This window comes from Leptodactylus fuscus, chromosome 2 (assembly GCF_031893055.1).
Source record: "Leptodactylus fuscus isolate aLepFus1 chromosome 2, aLepFus1.hap2, whole genome shotgun sequence".
NCBI lineage: Eukaryota > Metazoa > Chordata > Amphibia > Anura > Leptodactylidae > Leptodactylus > Leptodactylus fuscus.
This window is the reverse complement of record NC_134266.1, coordinates 90,592,849-90,610,785: the sequence shown is the minus strand read 5'-3', so window position 1 is coordinate 90,610,785 and position 17,937 is coordinate 90,592,849. Positions and strand designations below refer to the sequence as shown.

Sequence of the window (17,937 nt, the reverse complement as noted above, 5' to 3'; positions counted from 1 at the left end):
ACTAACCCCGACCCTGAGTACACAGCTAACCCCAGCCCTAACTAACTCCAACCGCAGAACTAACCCCGACCCTGAGCACACACCAAATCCCAACCCTAACTAGCCCCAACCCTGAGCACACAGCTAAACCCAGAAGTGAAGAGAAAGATTATAGGATTGCAGTTGTGACGCCATATTCGGTGCAGTTCCTTGTACCACAGCTCGCATGTAGCCCAGTCCGTGCACCTCCGACCCTTTCCCCTCCCCACAGCCTTCTGCCTCCGCCTATGAGCCCCGGTCCTTCCTTTGGCCGGCCCCCTCCCCACCTTGATGTTTGTCTCTGCCCCGGAAGTGACGTAACGGCGGATGGCGGCCCGATCTATGGTGGTGGGCCAAAGCTAAAAGCCCGAAAGTGACAGGAGGAGGGGGAGATGGGGCGCGCCGGACTGTGGTGACCGAACAGCGGGTATGACTGGTATAAGGGCGGGAGAGGAGTGCGGGCAGGAGGCGGTAGTGGCCGGGGCTCTGCGGCTACTGTCACGTAATGTGTACACAGCTGCTGCGGGCGGTACATGTGTCCCGTAGGTGTGTACAGTGGCGGCTGTGAGGGGGAACTATCGGGGCAGTCAGTGCTGCCGCCTGTCGGCCGGGTCACCTGTTGCGCTGGCTGTCAGAGAGCTGGTATTATGACGTATGGCAGTGTAACTATCAGCCTGGTGGTCGTCCATATGGACAGCTGTAAACAAACAGCCCCCTCCCCTCTCAGCATCAGGACCACTTGTACCACAGCGGACAAGGCTATAGACTATTATGGGAAGTGACCAAAAGTACTACTAGACTTTGTTATGTCTAGTAAGATCCCTGCGTGTTGTCAGTGAATGAAAGTGTCCACATGCAGACTAGAGCTTATGTCACTACTGTCCTCATAGTGTTATGTCAGCCTGACTAGACGGTTCTGTATGTGTGTAGTCTGCAGGGAGCCGCGGACCACTACAGTATATGTGCTGGAAGCAGTGCCTTATGGATATGCTGGACAGGTTCATGGAGTCCTGCGGGCACAACACATGCCAAGAGTGTCCATGTTGTATAAGAAAGCTTAGTCTATTCAAAAAAGTTTTTTTTAAGTGAGAGGATGGGTTAAAAAAAAGCATGCCTTACCAATTCCCCACTGCTGCTGATCCAACATTTCATGTCCTGACACCCAAAAAATGACTGCTCGGCAGCCCTGACCCAGTTCAGGGATGGGTGGGTGGTATTTATAAGAAGTCTGTCAGCAGGAGAATCAGTGTCAGGCTAATGACAACACCTATAGGACTGCTTATACACTAAGGGCGGGTTCACACCTGCGTCTGGTCTCCGCTTTCAGGTTTCCATCTTCTGCCTGAGAAACTGGACAGGAGATGGAAACCAGCAGTCAGTTTTCAAACCCATTCATTCGAATGGGGTTTGGTAAGTGTCTGCCCGTGAGCGTCTTCTGGCCTTTGCGACGAAACCGTTTTTGGTTTTTTTTTGTTGTTTTTTTTAACCAGACACAAAGTCAGACATGCAGGACTTTGTGTCCAGTTAAAAAAAAACAAAAAACAAAATGGTTTTGCGGCGGAGACCAGAAGACGCTCACGGCCGGACACTGACTGCCGGGTTTCTGTCTCCTGTTGGAAACCCACAAAGCGGAGACCAGGCGCAGATGTGAACCGGCCCTCACTCTGCACTGCAGCTCACCGCTCATGGCAGGGTGGTAAGGAACGGTCCCTCTAACTGTCAGGAGGGGTGTTCCCAGATAGACTGTCAGGAACACCCTTCTGATAGTGAAGAGCTATTGTTAACTGCACCGATATCTCCAGCCCCGGGCACATAACGGGAAAGCTGACAGTGCACTGAATGCACACTGTCTGCTTTTTAGCGGTATATTAAACCATGTGTGCCAGAGGACATGAAAGGTCCTCTTTAATGTTTTATTCTTAGGCAAATTAGCTGAAAAGTGCTTAAGGGGAGTTTCTTCTTCTGCGTCACTCTCTGCTCTAGATAACTACCGCTAGCTGCTGCCCTTTGTCCACTTTGTCACACTTTGTGTGCCATTAGGTTCGGTTGTCTAGAACAGAGAGGCCCCTTTTCAGATTATTTACATAAGAATAAAACATTGAATTTCAATAAAATGGAGCTGCAATGCGGAATAAGAAATGCATCTTTAGAAAGTATAGAAGCCACCCTATGAGGTATTGTGATTATTCTGATACTGATCACTGCCTCCCATTAACAGTAGGAAGGCAGAATCTGCAGGTCATTTTCCTCCTCTCAAACCCGAAATCATCTCAAAGTCAGCACCAGATTCCATCATGTGAATATACCCTAACGCTCAGCTGTGAGACGCATTAGGTCTGTATGGCATCTTCAGTTTGCGGATATAAACATGAATATTCCCATTCACTGACAAGGAGCAAATATCTTTGGACATGGTCAGAAGTGAAATTTGAACAAAATGCAAGTTTATGACCTGAGTTTCAAAGGTTTCTATCTGTTTTTCACATACTTGGTTTAGAAGGTGCGCTGTATTCGTCAATTGGTGTGCACCATCTTAGGAAACATGGCACAAGACACAATAATATGGGATATTGTAAATATACCTCTTGTTACCTTTGAAAATTCAGTGTTTTCTTTACTCAATGTCTAATAAGTGATTGTCTGTGAATTACTTTGGGCTTTCAAATAGAAAACTACTATCCTTGTTATTATAATTACTTTTTACGTCTTCCTGCTTAATCCATTTCAGGCATTAGGTAAAAAAACAAAGAAACAACGACAAAAAACTTATTAAAAGTTTTATTTCTCTAGCCTTGTCCAGGTGCAGTGTCTGGAGTTATGTAAACACAGTGGAGTTAATTTATTACAGGTCCGCCCTTCTGACAGTGGAAAGGTGGCACTGCTGAAATTAAAGGGATTCTATCATGAGAATTCCTTTTTTTTTTCAGTACCACCACGTCGGAATAGCCTTACGAAAAGCTGTTCTTCCCCTACCTTTAGAATTCTTCTCCACACCGTAGTTCCTGTGATATTCCCGGTTTTCTACATATGCAATTGAGTCTCCAGACAGCACAAGGGGTGGTACCCTTGCGCTCAAACAGCACAGAGAGCGTCCCCTGTACCGTCTGAAGACTCTCCAGCGACATCGTTCCTCTTCTACAGCCATGCGTGTCCCCTTGTGTCTTCTTCCGCCGAGACTGGGTTCACTTGTGTAGCAGCCACAGTAAAATGGCCGACAAGACATGTGCAGTTGGTTCTGCCCGATTTACATGTCTTGTTGGCCATTTTTCTGTGGCTGCTACATAAGCGTACTGCACTCATGTAGTTCTATGGAGTACAGAGCATACTGAGCATGCTCAGTAGCTCTGTACTGGCATCCAATGCATGCGCAGTTCGCTCCTGTAGCAGCCACAAAAAAATGGCCAACAAGACATGCGCATTGGACAGAGCAGACACGTTTTGTCGGCCATTTTTCTGTGGCTGCTACACGAGTGTGCGCAGTTTCGCCAAAAGAAGATGCAGGAGGATGCATGCGGCTGTAGAAGAAGAACGACGTCGCTGGAGAGCCTTCAGACAGCACAGGGGATGCTGTCTGTGCTGTTTGAGCGCAGGGGGACCACCCCTTGTGCTGTCTGGAGACTCATTTGTATACAAAGAAAACTGGGAATATCACCAGAACGTCAGCACGGAGAAGAATTCTAAAGGTAGGGGAAGAATAGCCTTTCTAAGGCTGCGTTCACACTGAGTTTTTTTTGGTCATGAATTTGGTCAGGAAACTGACTCAAATTCCTCCTCCAAAAAAGCCTCACTATACACTTCTATGGTGAAGCGTTTTTTTGGAAGAGGCATTTGAGTCAGTTTCCTGACCAAAAACTGTGTGAAAGCAGCCTTAAGGCTATTCCAACACGGTAGTACTGAAAAAAGGGATTCTAATGATAGGTTCTCTTTAAAGGGATTCTTTCACCATATCCAGGCACATGCAGTGTTATATACTGCTGGAAAGCTGACAGTGCGCTGAATTCAGCGCACTGTCGGCTTTCCCGATCTGTGCCCGGTGTGAAGAGCTTACGGCCCGGTACCGTAGCTCTTCTATGGTCAGAAGGGCGTTTCTGACCATTAGCCAGGAACGTCCTTCTGCCTCGCGGGGCCTATCGCGCTGTGCTGTGGAGCGGGGAGGAACGCCCCCTCCCTCTGCTCACACAGCTCGTCCATAGACGAGCATTATCAGGAGAGGGAGGGGGGAGTTCCTCCCCGCTCCACAGCACAGCGCGATTGGCGCCGCGAGGCAGAAGGACGTTCCTGGCTAATGGTCAGAAACTAAAGGGTAGTTTGGACGTTTATTTTATTTCAACATAGTTATGTGAGGGCTTGTTCTTTGCATGACGAGTTGTACTTTGTACTAAAGGTATGGCATGCTTGTTTATTTTTTACATTTGCTTTTTAAATTAAAAGGTTTTAATCCTGAATATGTGACTGTTGTGATTTCACAAATATAAAGAATGTGGAACCTATGCTCAGTATAGCAAAAAGTCCTGCATTGCAGCAACATACCGTGATGTAAGGGCTCGTTCACATCTGCGGCTGGTCTTCCTTCATACAGGTTTCCGTTTTCTGCACAAAACTGAGCAGGAGACGGAAACCTTCATTTGAATGGGTTTGAAAGATGTCTGGCCGTGAGCGCCGGTGAGCGTTTTATGCTCTCCGCCGCTAAACCGTTTTGTTTTTTTTTTAAACCGGACACACAGTACTCTGTGTCCGGTTTTAAAAAAAACTGTTTTGTGGCGGAGAGCATGAAACGCTCAACGGCGCTCATGGCCGGACCCTGTCTAACAGCTTTCTATCTTCTGCATGCAGAAGACGGAAAGCTCAGAACGGACTCCGGGCGCTAGTGTGAACCCAGCATCAGTGGTATTATGTTATTTTGCCATAAAGAAGCAAATAAAAATCACTTGCAACAATTGGTCTAGAAGATTTTTGCATCAAATTCAACAAATGACCATTTTCAATTTTTTTTTTTTTAAATTTACAAAATGATTAGAAAGTCTGTAAGATTGGATTTAGATTTTTTACATTTGTGTAAAAATGTTATTGGTACACACAGAGGTTTGTCCAGTAAAATGTGATCTATATTCCAACGGTTGAAGATTTGAGCATTTTAGGGACTGTCATGAATGTGATGTCACATGGCCTATGAAGCGGAAGTCGGGCTTGGGGGCCACCACTGCTGCTACAAATGTCTTATCAGCATTGGTTCTGGGTATCGGTCCCCTGTCATTCTTTGTCAACGTATCATAAAAATAGATCATTAGGTAAAAAGTACCAGAAAACTACAAAAACCATCGTAAAATGTTACTTTAGATGAACAACGTCCGCTTTCTCTGTCAGAAAGAAAGTTGCGAGCCTTGTGTAAAAGTCATGAAGGTAGGCAAAAAAGAAAGATAAATTGTGCACATGTATTGTAAATGATAATGAAATGTGCAGAATGAAAGAAATAAAGGACAATATTCAGGATAACGCCCCTCCCCCCACAATGTAGAGGAATTCTCTCTGGCTGTGGCATATGTGACCTTCTTTGGTCTCCCTCCCTACTCCGTCCACTTTTATATAAAGAGGTTCCACGTTTATACCCATTCATGCCATAAACTGGTGTAGATGGATTAGTAAATTTCCCTTTTGTATGTAGACGTATCAATAATTGGTTAGAAATGTAAAAATCTGTCCCCCAACCTTTTTGAGCGAAAATTGGTGTAAAGTGCTCTTTGTGAATCTAGCCCTATTTGTTTTTCACACATGAGTAAATCAGCCCCTTCCTATTGTGAGCTGACTGTGTCGGCTATAATACCGCAGCTCAGATGTGTTATACACAATACAGAATATATAGGTTTTTTCTTTTGTGAACGTCTTGGTAGTGCACTTCCTGCCTTGTTTCTGGTTTCTAGATTATCATTGTAAGAGCAGCAATACTGTGGAAACTCTGAATATCAGGAAGCTCAGACGTTATTTTGCTTTCTGTCAGCTTGTAGATAAGCTTTTTTTCTGTCTGAAATTTAACCCCAGACTGCCTGCATGCTATCAGCAAATGACCCCCCCCCCCCAAATAAAAAAAAAAAAAAAAGGATTTTATTAACGCAGTACAAGTTATGTCAACAGCCGGCTTTCACGGGCTTGTCTAGCCGTGCTTTATGTATAAATTGTCTCTGTGCGAATAATATATTGTAATAGTGCTCCTATTGTGATAGAACACGGCATCTGGGAATAAACATGGTTGTCTTTTCTTTCCAGGGATTTGCTATGGACAGCGCCATTACTTTGTGGCAGTTCCTGCTCCAGCTCTTACAGGAACCTGGAAACAATGACTTGATTTGCTGGACGTCAGATGATGGGGAGTTTAAGCTCCTAAAGGCTGAAGAAGTGGCCAGGTTATGGGGGGAGCGCAAAAACAAACCAAGCATGAACTATGACAAGCTAAGCAGAGCCCTCCGCTATTACTATGTGAAGGTAAAACATCTGTCAGCTGATCATAGTTGGACCAATGTAATATGACTACGTGTAAAAGTACTTGGGACTAGGTTCACATTATTTATGTGCGTTTACATATGCATCGTTTAATCCGTTCTTCTGGTCCATTGTAGGAACAGAAGAACGGGTTAAATAATAATCAGATTTAATGACCGACAACAACTGATCCCTTAGGACTCCACTGACTATAATGGGGTCTGCTGCTTTGTCCCTGACATTGTCAGATGAAAAAGTGGGACTTAATGGACGTTTTGTCCTCCAATTTAAACTTTGTAACCCCAATGGAGACTTTGCACAGATATGAAAATAAACTTAGTGTCTTTATAGGCCACGCAAAATGCAAGAACCAGGAGTAAGTAACATGATGTAACCTGTATTTTTACAACTTTCTCACTAGGTTTATTACAATGACATCCAACTTGGGGTATATGTGTATGTATATAGCAGAATTTTCACATAGGTTTCAGCACTTATTATGTGTTGCATTCCATTTAGAATCCACATTGTGGTAACTGCTGCAGGTTCTAGTGCTAATCCATAGCATGGCAGCCTGAAAATCTGTAGCATAAATCTGAGGATTATCTGAATTTTTGCCATAGTTTCTGTAGATACTCTCAATGTTCACAAGTCCAGGGTTTGGTGATCGCAGTGAATTCTGCCCTGCAAACTGCAAGTTAGTCCAAATCCACTACGTTGGGCTAATATGTAAGATAATCTTAAGTGTGAAAATATAATAAAAGCTGTGACTCTTAACCTCCTACTTGCATGTTCCTGCATATTTCTGTTTGTGTAGATTTGGTCTGTGATATGTATAATGATAAATGGGAAAAGCATTGGAGTTGTCATTTATTTTATAAATGAATGGGATGGCTGAAATGTTTGTGTCACGTGTCCTCACATTGAGTTCAAGGTCTGCCTGTGTCAAATGCTTTAGTATGTATCGTCAAGTCACTAAAACATCCACATTACTCTCTTCCTTTTCTCCAGAACATCATCAAAAAAGTAAATGGACAGAAGTTTGTTTACAAGTTTGTCTCGTACCCTGATATCCTGACCATGGATCCAGCAACACTGAGCAAAGCAGAAGGCGATATAGATGGGAACTCTGCCAATCCTGTCAGCACTTGCATCATGCGTGACAAGGAGAACTGTAGCAAGGAGCGACTAATGTGTCCTCCTGCCAAATCCTCAGGACGCAATGATTATATTCACTCTGGTCTATACACATCATTCACCCTAAATTCCTTAAATTCAGCTGGGGTAAAGCTCTTCAAAACGGCAAATGTGGAAAATACAGGTGATAAGAAAATCACCCCTGATGTTTCCCCATCAGTTATAAGGTTTGTGACGACACCAGCTAAAAACCTTGAGCCTGGACCTATTGTATCTTCAGCTCCACCACAGCCTCCAGAACCACATGAGAAACCAGCAGAGCCTCCACCAGGTGTATCAATTGGTACTTCTCTCACCCACCCAAACAATTCCATCTCACCCATTCCAGAACATTCTCCAGCTTTATCTCCTGAATTAACTAATCAGGATATAGCTGATGAAACAAATTTGGGATCCCCACAAACTCTTGATTTTCCTCCTGACATGGCAATGGAGATTGAGGAACCACAGTCGGAATCCAAAGCTGACACAGAGCCCGAAGCCAAGCTTGAGCCAGAACCCTATGTACTGGACAATAAAAGCACCAAGTCTAAAAAGCCCAAAGAACTTGAGTTGACTCCTACACTGGTCATCACAAGTAGTGATTCTGGAACTCTTGGTATCCTCAGCCCTTCATTGCCCACAGCATCTCTCACACCAGCATTTTTCTCTCAGGTAATGCCAATGGTTGTTTTAAGGGGGTTTTCCACTGGAAAATTATTTTGAAAGGGACCGACAGACCTCTTTTAAAGGGATTATACCATTAAAATCAAATTTTTCTCGTTGACACGTAGGAATAACCTTTAAGAAAGGCTATTCTTCTCCTACCTTTGGATGTCTTCTCTGTGACGCCATTTGGTATAAATCCCAGTTTTCGTCGGTATGTCACTGAGTTCTCTTGCAGCACTAGGGGTGGGCCCAATGCTGCGAGAGAACTCTCCAGCAACGCCTCCCTCCTCTTCAGGCCTCTTCACGCGTCTTCTTCCTGAGCGGGCGGTCAAATTTCTAGGCTTCGGGCCTAGGGCAGAGCTGACTGCACATGCCCACAGGCCACAAGAAAATAGCTGCTTATTTACTGTGTAAGCAGCCATTTTTTTTTGTGGCTGCGGGCATGTGCAGTTGGCTCTGCCTGAGGCCTAGAAGTTTGACCGCCACCGCCGGAAGAAGACTCGTGAAGAGTCCGTTCCTGAAGAAGATGGAGTTGTCGCTGGAGAGTTCTCTCGCAGCATTGGGGACGCTCCCAGTGCTATTTGGGTGCTGGGGCCTGCCCCCAGTGCTGCGAGAGAACTTATTTGCATACCGACAAAAACCAGGATCTCTACCGAACGGCGGCGCGGAGAAGACCTCTAAAGGTAGGAGAAGAATAGCCTTTCTTAAGACTATTCCTACGTGTCAACGAGAAAATTTTTTTAATTTGATGGTAGAATCCCTTTAAGTTCAGTACTTTACTGAAACTCTCCTTCTAGTTTATAGTTTTTCCTTGTTTATAACAAAAATGAAGGAACTGTTGCATCATTTTCCAGGGCTATAGATAGAAAAACCTATTTGCTCAGTGCTCCGAAATAACTAGTCCTCTTCTGTACCTCCTACATGATTGTGTGGGCCAGCAAGGTGGTTTCTCTTGAAATTAGATCTGCTCACAAGTAAGGGGGCGTTCACACTACCGTCGGTGTCCGACATGTAGTGTCCGCTCCTAGTGTCCGCTCAAAATCTGTCACGGACATTAGGAGCGGACACTAGATGTGTCCGTGACACCTGTCATTCACTTTAATGGGCATCGGGTGCGTTCTTTTGCACTCCGTGCCCGTCCTTTCCTGTCCGCAAGAGAAGATGTCCGACTTCTCAAGCGGACAGAAAAACCCTGCATGCAGGGTTCCTCTGTCCGCTTGAGAAGTCGGACATCTTCTCTTGCGGACAGGGAAGGACGGGCACGGAGTGCAAAAGAACGCACCAGATGGCCATTAAAGTGAATGACAGGTGTCACGGACACATCTAGTGTCCGCTCCTAGTGTCCGTGACAGATTTTGAGCGGACACTAGGAGCGGACACTACATGTCGGACACCGACGGTAGTGTGAACGCTCCCTAAGTTGTTTATCTTGTGCCCTAGATTTTTAATTTGGAGCGGAGATGTTGTCACCATTTATCTTACTATTTACTGCAGAACCTTTGTCGATTAGTGAAACTTAAGTTATATAAGTATACACTTAGACCAGATTTAACCTGTGTCAAAATCTTTGTCATATTTTTATATGGGCCCATATGGTCTATTGCATCAGTGACTCATTAGACCAAAAAATAATGTATATCGCACACCGACATATTTCGATAAATACACGCGTCTATAAAAGTCCACAGTAGTTCAGCCACTGGGTGCCTCTCCTGCTCTGCTGCAACTAGAACTAAAGAGCCCGACCTTTCTTACTTACAAAAACCCATCTCACTTACTGGGCTCCAGTTCACATTATTTAAGTCCGTTTCTTGGATTGCATATATATTATTAGTTGGAAAAGACACAAGGTGCTTCCCAGAAACTAATACCATCCCTGTGCCAGGAAAAAAAAAAAAAAAAAAGACAGCTGGGTATAAAACTTCTGATCCTCCCCTGCAAATCCACATTCCCAGATATTGTGCTCTTCTCACATGTTTAGTCTTGTCTTGAAATGGATAAGCAGAACACATAGTGGGGCGCCAAATACCTAGCTGTGTTAACCATTTGACTTCTGATTGTTGTTCACTCAGATTTTCATTAATTTGTTAGTTTTGTAGAAACGACGATTCCCACGCTGTCATCGCTTGTTGTTTGTACATGTGGATAATTGTAGGTGTGAAGCAGATCTACTTAGTCACTAAGTTCACAGTATGAGTCAGCCTGGTTGAAGGACTGGGGCTGTGCATACCCATTTTTGGCACCAATACGTTAACAGCATTTTTGTATTTGTTTCTTTTTGTACCACATTGAAAAAAAAACTTTTGGTAAGGGCTCGTTCACATCTGCAACCTGGGTCTACGTTATGCAGGCTTCCTGCCCAAACTGGACAGGAGACGGAAACCTGCAGTCATTTTACAAACCCATTCATTTGAATGGGTTTGGAAACTGTCCGGCCGTGTGCGCTGGTGAGCGTTTTGTGCTCTCCACGGCGAAACCGTTTTTTTTTTTTTTTTTTATAACTGGACACAAAGTCGACATGCAGGACATTGTGTCCGGTAAAAAAAAAAAAAAAAAAAGCCGGTTTCGCTGTGGAGAGTACAAAACGCTCACCGACTCTCACTGTCTGCCAGGTTTCCGTCTTCTGTTGGCAGAAGACAGAAACCTGTAAACTGAGATCGGGCGTGAACCCTGCGTAACAGAGGGGCATATTTATAAAGAGTGGGTGCTCCTCTTTTGTGACTAGGTGCACGCATCTGGAACACACTTCCTGCTTCATTTACACCAGATTTGATGATAAATTTAGCAGGAACAATGGCCCTCTTTTCAGGAAAGTGGAGAGGGGGACCACGGAATGAAAAAGTTGCATTTTTTTGCACAAAAAAACTTGATTTGCTTAAAGTACACATTTTTATGTCTTGTACACAAGAAAACTGACAAATAAGGCATAATAAATATACCCCAATGTTGTTATGGAAGGAAGGCCCATGCTGGTGTGTTTTTTTTTTTTTTTTTTTTTTTTTTTTTTTTTTTTTTTTTCCGGCGGCAGTGGTATCCCATACATCCATGTGATGTTTTAAGCAAATCACTGATATGTATTTGATACAGCTGAGGATAGTGGATGGCTACAATGGTCATGTGAACATACAGTGTTACTGATGTAGTATAATAAAGACCAGTGGGTATCACCGGAGAATCAGTGCTGCTTTCATTACCTGCAATCCTAGCCAACTTTTCTGCAAAAGGTAAGAGAATATACAGTATTAGGAAATGCGTTTTAAGGCATGGTGACAATTGCAACTCACCATGGCTTTTTGGAGATCTGATTTTTGTCACCCGCATTCAGTAGAAAATTCTGGCTGCACACAGTGGTACGTGTTATCCAGCACCTTTGTATCCAGGTCTAGAGAAGGAGAAAGGTGCCTGCCATACTTTAGTCATAAAAGGAGGATCTTAGTGTAAGAAAACGTTCACATCTGCTTTAGTGTCTCTGTCCTGAGTCTCCATCACAATGTCCACAAAATCATTGGATTTACACGTTTGATACTTTTTTTTTTTTTTTTTTAGTCTGTTAGAATTAAAAACAAACGCCAGACAGATTCTGTTAGTCCTTGGGGTCTGTATGTGTCTGCTATTAATCCATTTTTCTGATGAAGCAGAACAATGGGCACTATGGTGTAGATGTGAACATGGCCTAAGCGGTACATTGATTACCGCATTTAGGTTGATTTTGTTTACTGACAACCATATGAGTAGAGTTACTGGTTATTATAATGCGGCATATTCTGTTTCTCTTCTGCCAAATTGGCCCAGATTTGTTTGCTGCTCTCCCATGCTATGTTACCCCAGTTATCTCCCACCCTGGATAGCTGGGGTAACATAAAATGGGAGAGCCGCAAACAATCTTCTCTGTGTTGCAGCTCTGAGATGTAATGTAACTTTTGCCTCTAAGGAATCATTATATACTGAACTTCTAAAACACTGAACAAGTTGTGACTTGCACCAGTCAAGTGTTACTTAACAAATCGTAACGCGTGATCAAATGTAACAAATAGACTGTTCCGCACCAAGTTGTGGCGCCCTAACTTTTTACTCTTCATTACAGCTACAGGCACAGTCAGAGCAAGCAGATGTAATCCCTCCTGTGTAACAGACATACATTCGCACAATCTTACACATTTGCTCTATCAATTTAATTTTTTTAATTTTCAGACTAGTGTATGAAACTCCAGTCCTAATAACTTTCAGTGTATGCAGTTAAATTGGGTGATGTCAGAGAGTACAATGAAATAAGTGCTGTATGTTTTGCTCTATTCCAGACACCTATATTGCTAACTCCAAATGCCATGCTGTCTAGCATTCACTTCTGGAGTACTCTGAGTCCAGTGGCTCCTCTCAGTCCAGCCAGGATACACGGCACATCCCTGTTTCAGGTGAGTTAACAGCATTTCTGTAATGCCACCTTGATGTGGCCTCTTATGAAAGACACAATTAGCATTTTGTTTTATGTGTAACATTTTAGAATAGTATATACATCTATCATATAATCGCTACCATGACCAAGTGCAGTGCTTAGCATCTGTTAGTAGGCACTGCTCCACTGATTCCAGCACAGTTGGATTATTTTCTATAGGCCCCACCATTCACAAGCAATCAGTACTGTTAGTTTTGGTGCTGATTTCACTACTTGGGCTCTATACTGTCAAATGAGCGATGTCAGGCAGTAGCAGGAAAAAAATGTGACCGTATCTCACCCTCTAATAACAGCACTTATTATACGGGAATGGTGGGGACTAGCGAAAAAAATTCTAACTATGCTGGAATTGGTGGAGAGGGCACCACGTATTAAGAACTGGCCTTGGCCGAGGTGGTGAGATGTCATCTTTAAAAGAATAAGGATGTTCAGTGCATGGTCTGACAATAAACTGTCTCAAAGGTAATGGTTGATCCATTAGTGACAAAGCAACACCTTACAGTGTATATTCTTGCTTACTTGCCAGCCAGAAACACTGTCATTTTTATTTGCACACTTTTATTGTATTTTATAGCTGAAGCCACACTGCTTTGCCAGATATGTTTAGTGGTTTTCTCCTCATTTCAACTTTCTGTGATCCATGGCTCATAAATATATTTTTCTGCAAAAGTTATTGAGTATTTTGAGATGCACATACATTTGCATAATATATTTGGGTAAACATGAATTACGAATCCAGGAATAGCTTTTATTTTTGCAAATTAATTATTCGTTGTTCACTATGGGGACCTGACCAATTGGCGCCAAACATTTCTGTAGTATGGTAACCTTTTTGAGTTTTGTTATTTTACTATAAAATGTAGATATTATTATAGTACACTATTAGCTTAGATACAATATACTGTATAATTTTAGCTATTTTTCCTTGGCTCCTTGCTAAGACTTGGGTTTGTTCAATACGGAATAAACATTGGTCTATGCCATCACCTGGGGTATCTTCTTGTCCAAAGTGAAACTATGGCAATTTTGATCTGATGCCTGTGAGCAATCACTTAGATGCAAGTCCAACTGTTTTAAAGTTTATTTTTTATATGTGTACTAACGCATTGTAGTGTATAGTAAAATCCTGTGCACTTTAAAGAGGACCTTTCATGGTTTGGGGCACAAACTGATAATACTCGTCTATGGATGAATACTGTGAGCAGAGGGTGGGGGCGTTCCTCCCCACTCACACAGCACAGCGCGATAGGCGCTGTTGTGGAGAAGGACATACCTGACAGACTGTCAGGAACGCCCTTCTGACTGTAAAGTGCTACGGTCCCGGGACCGATAGCGCTTTGCACCGGGCACAGATCGGGAAAGCCGATAGTGTGCTGAATTCAGTGCACTGTTGGCTTTCCAGCACTATATAGAACTGTCTGTGCCCAAATCTGATGAAAGGTCCTCTTTAATGTTAACAGCTGCTATCGGTGTCGGCACTGATCGCAGTTGTTAGTCTCCGGAGTTGGCTGTATTATACAGCTGGCATCTGACATGTATGGAGAGCTCAGCTTCTGAGCCCTCTCCATACACAACCATGGGACCAATGACATACAGGTATGTGATTGGAAGTTAAGGGGTTAAAAAAAGCAGTTCTCTTCTTCCTTCTCTTTACTCACTGTTTATTTATATAGAGTCTCTGTATTCATCTTGCACATACTAGCCTGTGGAGCGGGGGAGGGGCAGGAAGGTGTTAATTGAGTTATTGCCTTATTCTGTGCACTGGTAGTCTGAGTTTATAAGGTGTGTTTATGCATGTAAACTCAGACATAGTTATTTGGAAACCCAGCACTGTAAGGTTGGTGACATGCAGGGTACCTTGGTGCTGCTATTGCTGCATCCTATCCCCAGCTACTTACCCCTTCACTTCTGTGTTAGTGAACCACTGACTCATTTCAGCAGAATATCATTACATACTTTAATTTAAAAAAAAAGTCTAAATCTAGCCTATTTTTCATTACTGACATTTTGCTGCTGATGAGGCCAGGAACTAATCAGTGTGTCACTTACTTACTAGTATCAGCCCCTGTGACCCCCCAGAACTCAGTGCATTTATCACTACATCCAGTTACATAGTGTGTCGCCATCTCAGTACTGAGAAATAGCCTGGAGTTAATCAGCGTGTCACTTACTTATTAGTGACAGTACCTGTGACCCCCCATTCTGAATTTTTTTTCCAGCTTCCCAGTACATCCTATAAAATAATAAATGGTACCAATTACAAAGTATAATTTGTCCCACAAACATTAAACTCTCATATTGCTCTGTGACCAGAAAAATAAAAATGTTACGTCTCTTGGAAGACAGGGGAGTTAAAAATGAGTGACCGTGCACAGCAGCAATTATTCCGGTTTCTTCTAGCAGTCTCATCCTACCCCTCTTCATAGACTAATATGTGAAACATTGAGACAAAAGCATACTTCTTTAAGATAAATTATAAAGTTTCTTATTTAGACCGGAACTATTCATTTATACGGAATTGTTTAGAACTGGAGGTGCACTTTAAAATGACAAGAAAAGTCGCCTATATCCTATATACTTGGGGTAAGAAGTGGGAAAGTGCTTCTGCATTTTTTTTCTACTATATACTGGGGGTAGTTATTCTTCATACTGGTTTTCGAGTGCATTTTAAAGTTATTGTTTGTTTTTTGTTTTTATCTTATTTTAGTTTCCATCAGTCTACAACAGTCACATGCCGCTTGCATTATCCAGCTTTGACAGTCCATCTACTCCTGGACCATTCTCTCCTGATTTGCAGAAATCCTAGCAGTCGCAGTGTAGACCAGGACACAAGAAGAAGGAAAAGAAGAAATCCTACAGTCAAGTTCTTCTTGAGATCTTCAGTTGTACAAGTCAGGTTCCTTGGAACTATCTACAAACTGATTTACTTTCAACCTTGATATACGTATGTGTTGAAATAACCCTACAAATACCTTGTGGTAAACCAACATGAAATTTGCTAATCCTAATTCCTTTAAGGAGATGAAAAACTGCCATTGTCCTTTGCACTTGAGTCAGTGGTGAGTACAAACTGATGCCAAGGACTCTCAGTATTCGTAATAGCACTCTATTTTTTCAGCAGAATTTTATCTACGTGAGAAGAACCAGGATTATTTTTCTAATCTACCGGAATGGCTTCTCAGGCACATGCCTTAATTCTGGTCCAGTCATCCAAGTCTTTTTGCAGTTAAAGATCGACAGTAATTTGTCATTTTATAGGACCTGAAGCAAAGTTTGTATTGGAGTCTTTTATAATATTATCCTTCTACCCCAAGAAAAAAAAAAAAAATCTGCATAAAGGAAGACGCCATTTTTAGTTTCCTTTTATAAAGTACTTGTAGATTGCTGAAAGGAAACACAAAGCACTTAAATTGGTTGGAACCCAAAGGGAAGGAGCAGATGTCCAAAGATATGGCTTAGGAAGTAATAAGGATCCTTTACTTTAGCTGATAGCACCTAATACAGCATGCGTCTTACAAGCAGCGCTAACATGGAGAACTCAAAACTCCCAGGGATATACAATGAAAATCTTTAAAGATATAAATAAAGGGAGGGAAACAAAAAATCTACAAATTGTTTAGAAAACCAGCATTGCAATGTGTTAGTGACATCCTTATATAGAATCTGTAAAGGGATCAGCTCATCAGCCCTGTAAGACGACTGTGCCTGCTTCAAGTGTCTTTAGCGCTTGTCCCAGAATTTTAGGTTTTGGGGCTTTTTTTTTTTATTTGGCTCGACCTATGCAATATTTGTTGTAATAGAAATGGTATATTTTAATACTTTAGCTTGTACATTGCTTAAGCACAGATGGCAAAGTAAGCCTTTAAGATTAGCAAATGTTTAAGAAGCCACTAAGAGGCAAATGGTCACAATATATTTTTTTAAAGGGAAGTGTTCTTAAGAATATCTGTCATATTCCAATGTTATTGTTTGGTGTTAGCAGGGCAAGGGTCAGGTTGGTGAGCCAAGGACTACCTGCAACTGGTGGTGCCTCAGCTTAGGACTTATTCACACATTGTAAAAACAATGAGAGTGAGTTAGTGTATTCACATGTCACGTTTTTTTGACAGAAAAAATAGTTTTAAAAAATTGTAGAAGCTTTATCCTTATCCATTGTGATGGACACACAGCAGTAAGGCCTTGTTTGGTGCCCAGTGAAGTGCAGCAATATCAACAGGCAACTACTGACATTATAAACTAATGGTCTTTTTTTATTTTTTCCCTGTCTTTAGAAAAGATCTGACAGTGGGTGGCGGGATCATTTGGAGATGAGCGCTACTTCATGGGCAGATAACGCATACTTAGAAGCCGCACAGACAGTTGGCTTTACTGCGTACAAATAGACACACTCTTCACATTCACTCATTTTCCTTTCTTAATCCCTTCCCGATATTTTATATCCATGTACATCATAGTGTCAGTCAGGACGTATAGAGAGAGCAGGAGCCAACCTTCATAGATGACAGGTACTGGCTCTGATATAGCACCCGCCACTAAAAATGTAAGTCCCATTCCTGTAGACAAAAAATAATATAAAACTAAATTTTATTTTTTAAAAGAAGAAAAATAAGCACAGTATTTATCAAGCCTTTATCCCATATCGTGAACACCATAATCTTCAGATTTTTTATTTTTTTTTTCTTGTCACTTCTCTCAAAACACACACCGTCCTTACACAACTGAGGTTATAAGGGTCACAATCTCCCTTCTCCTTTCTAGAGAGGAGTTTACTGAACATTTTTCTACTGTACGTTATTAACGTCTTGTACTTAATTTTAGCAGGAATTCTAAAGTTCTCCTTCCCGTATTCACCCTCTATTGCCAGTCTATATACTACAAATGCCAAAGGTCACTTCAAATCGCTGCATATCTGGTTATATACCACCTAGGAACCACTTCAGGTGTCGTCTGTTTTTTTTACATCCAGCAGTGCTCAGCGTTCACAATCCTGTTAACTAGTCACTTCTCCATTTCTGTTGTAACTAGTTGCAGTATTAGCATATGATTGCTCAGACGTGCAGCTTTCACACGGCACCAGGAGCACTTGTGTAGGTGTATGAAACGGAGGTACAGCAAGTTGAAATGACCCCACCCTGCCTTTGTCATTT

At 42.4% G+C, this 17,937-nt stretch overlaps 1 protein-coding gene across 1 annotated transcript; it reads left to right on the top strand.

Annotated features, from left to right (window-relative positions):
- The first annotated feature begins 334 nt into the window (after positions 1 to 334).
- Positions 335 to 16,927, top strand: ELK4 (ETS transcription factor ELK4). The gene is made up of 5 exons (XM_075264096.1): positions 335 to 445; positions 6,280 to 6,495; positions 7,504 to 8,343; positions 12,636 to 12,749; positions 15,498 to 16,927. The coding sequence occupies exons 2-5, from the start codon at positions 6,289 to 6,291 to the stop codon at positions 15,594 to 15,596; spliced, it is 1,260 nt and encodes a 419-aa protein (XP_075120197.1). The 5' UTR covers positions 335 to 445; positions 6,280 to 6,288; the 3' UTR covers positions 15,597 to 16,927.
- Positions 16,928 to 17,937: the final 1,010 nt, after the last annotated feature.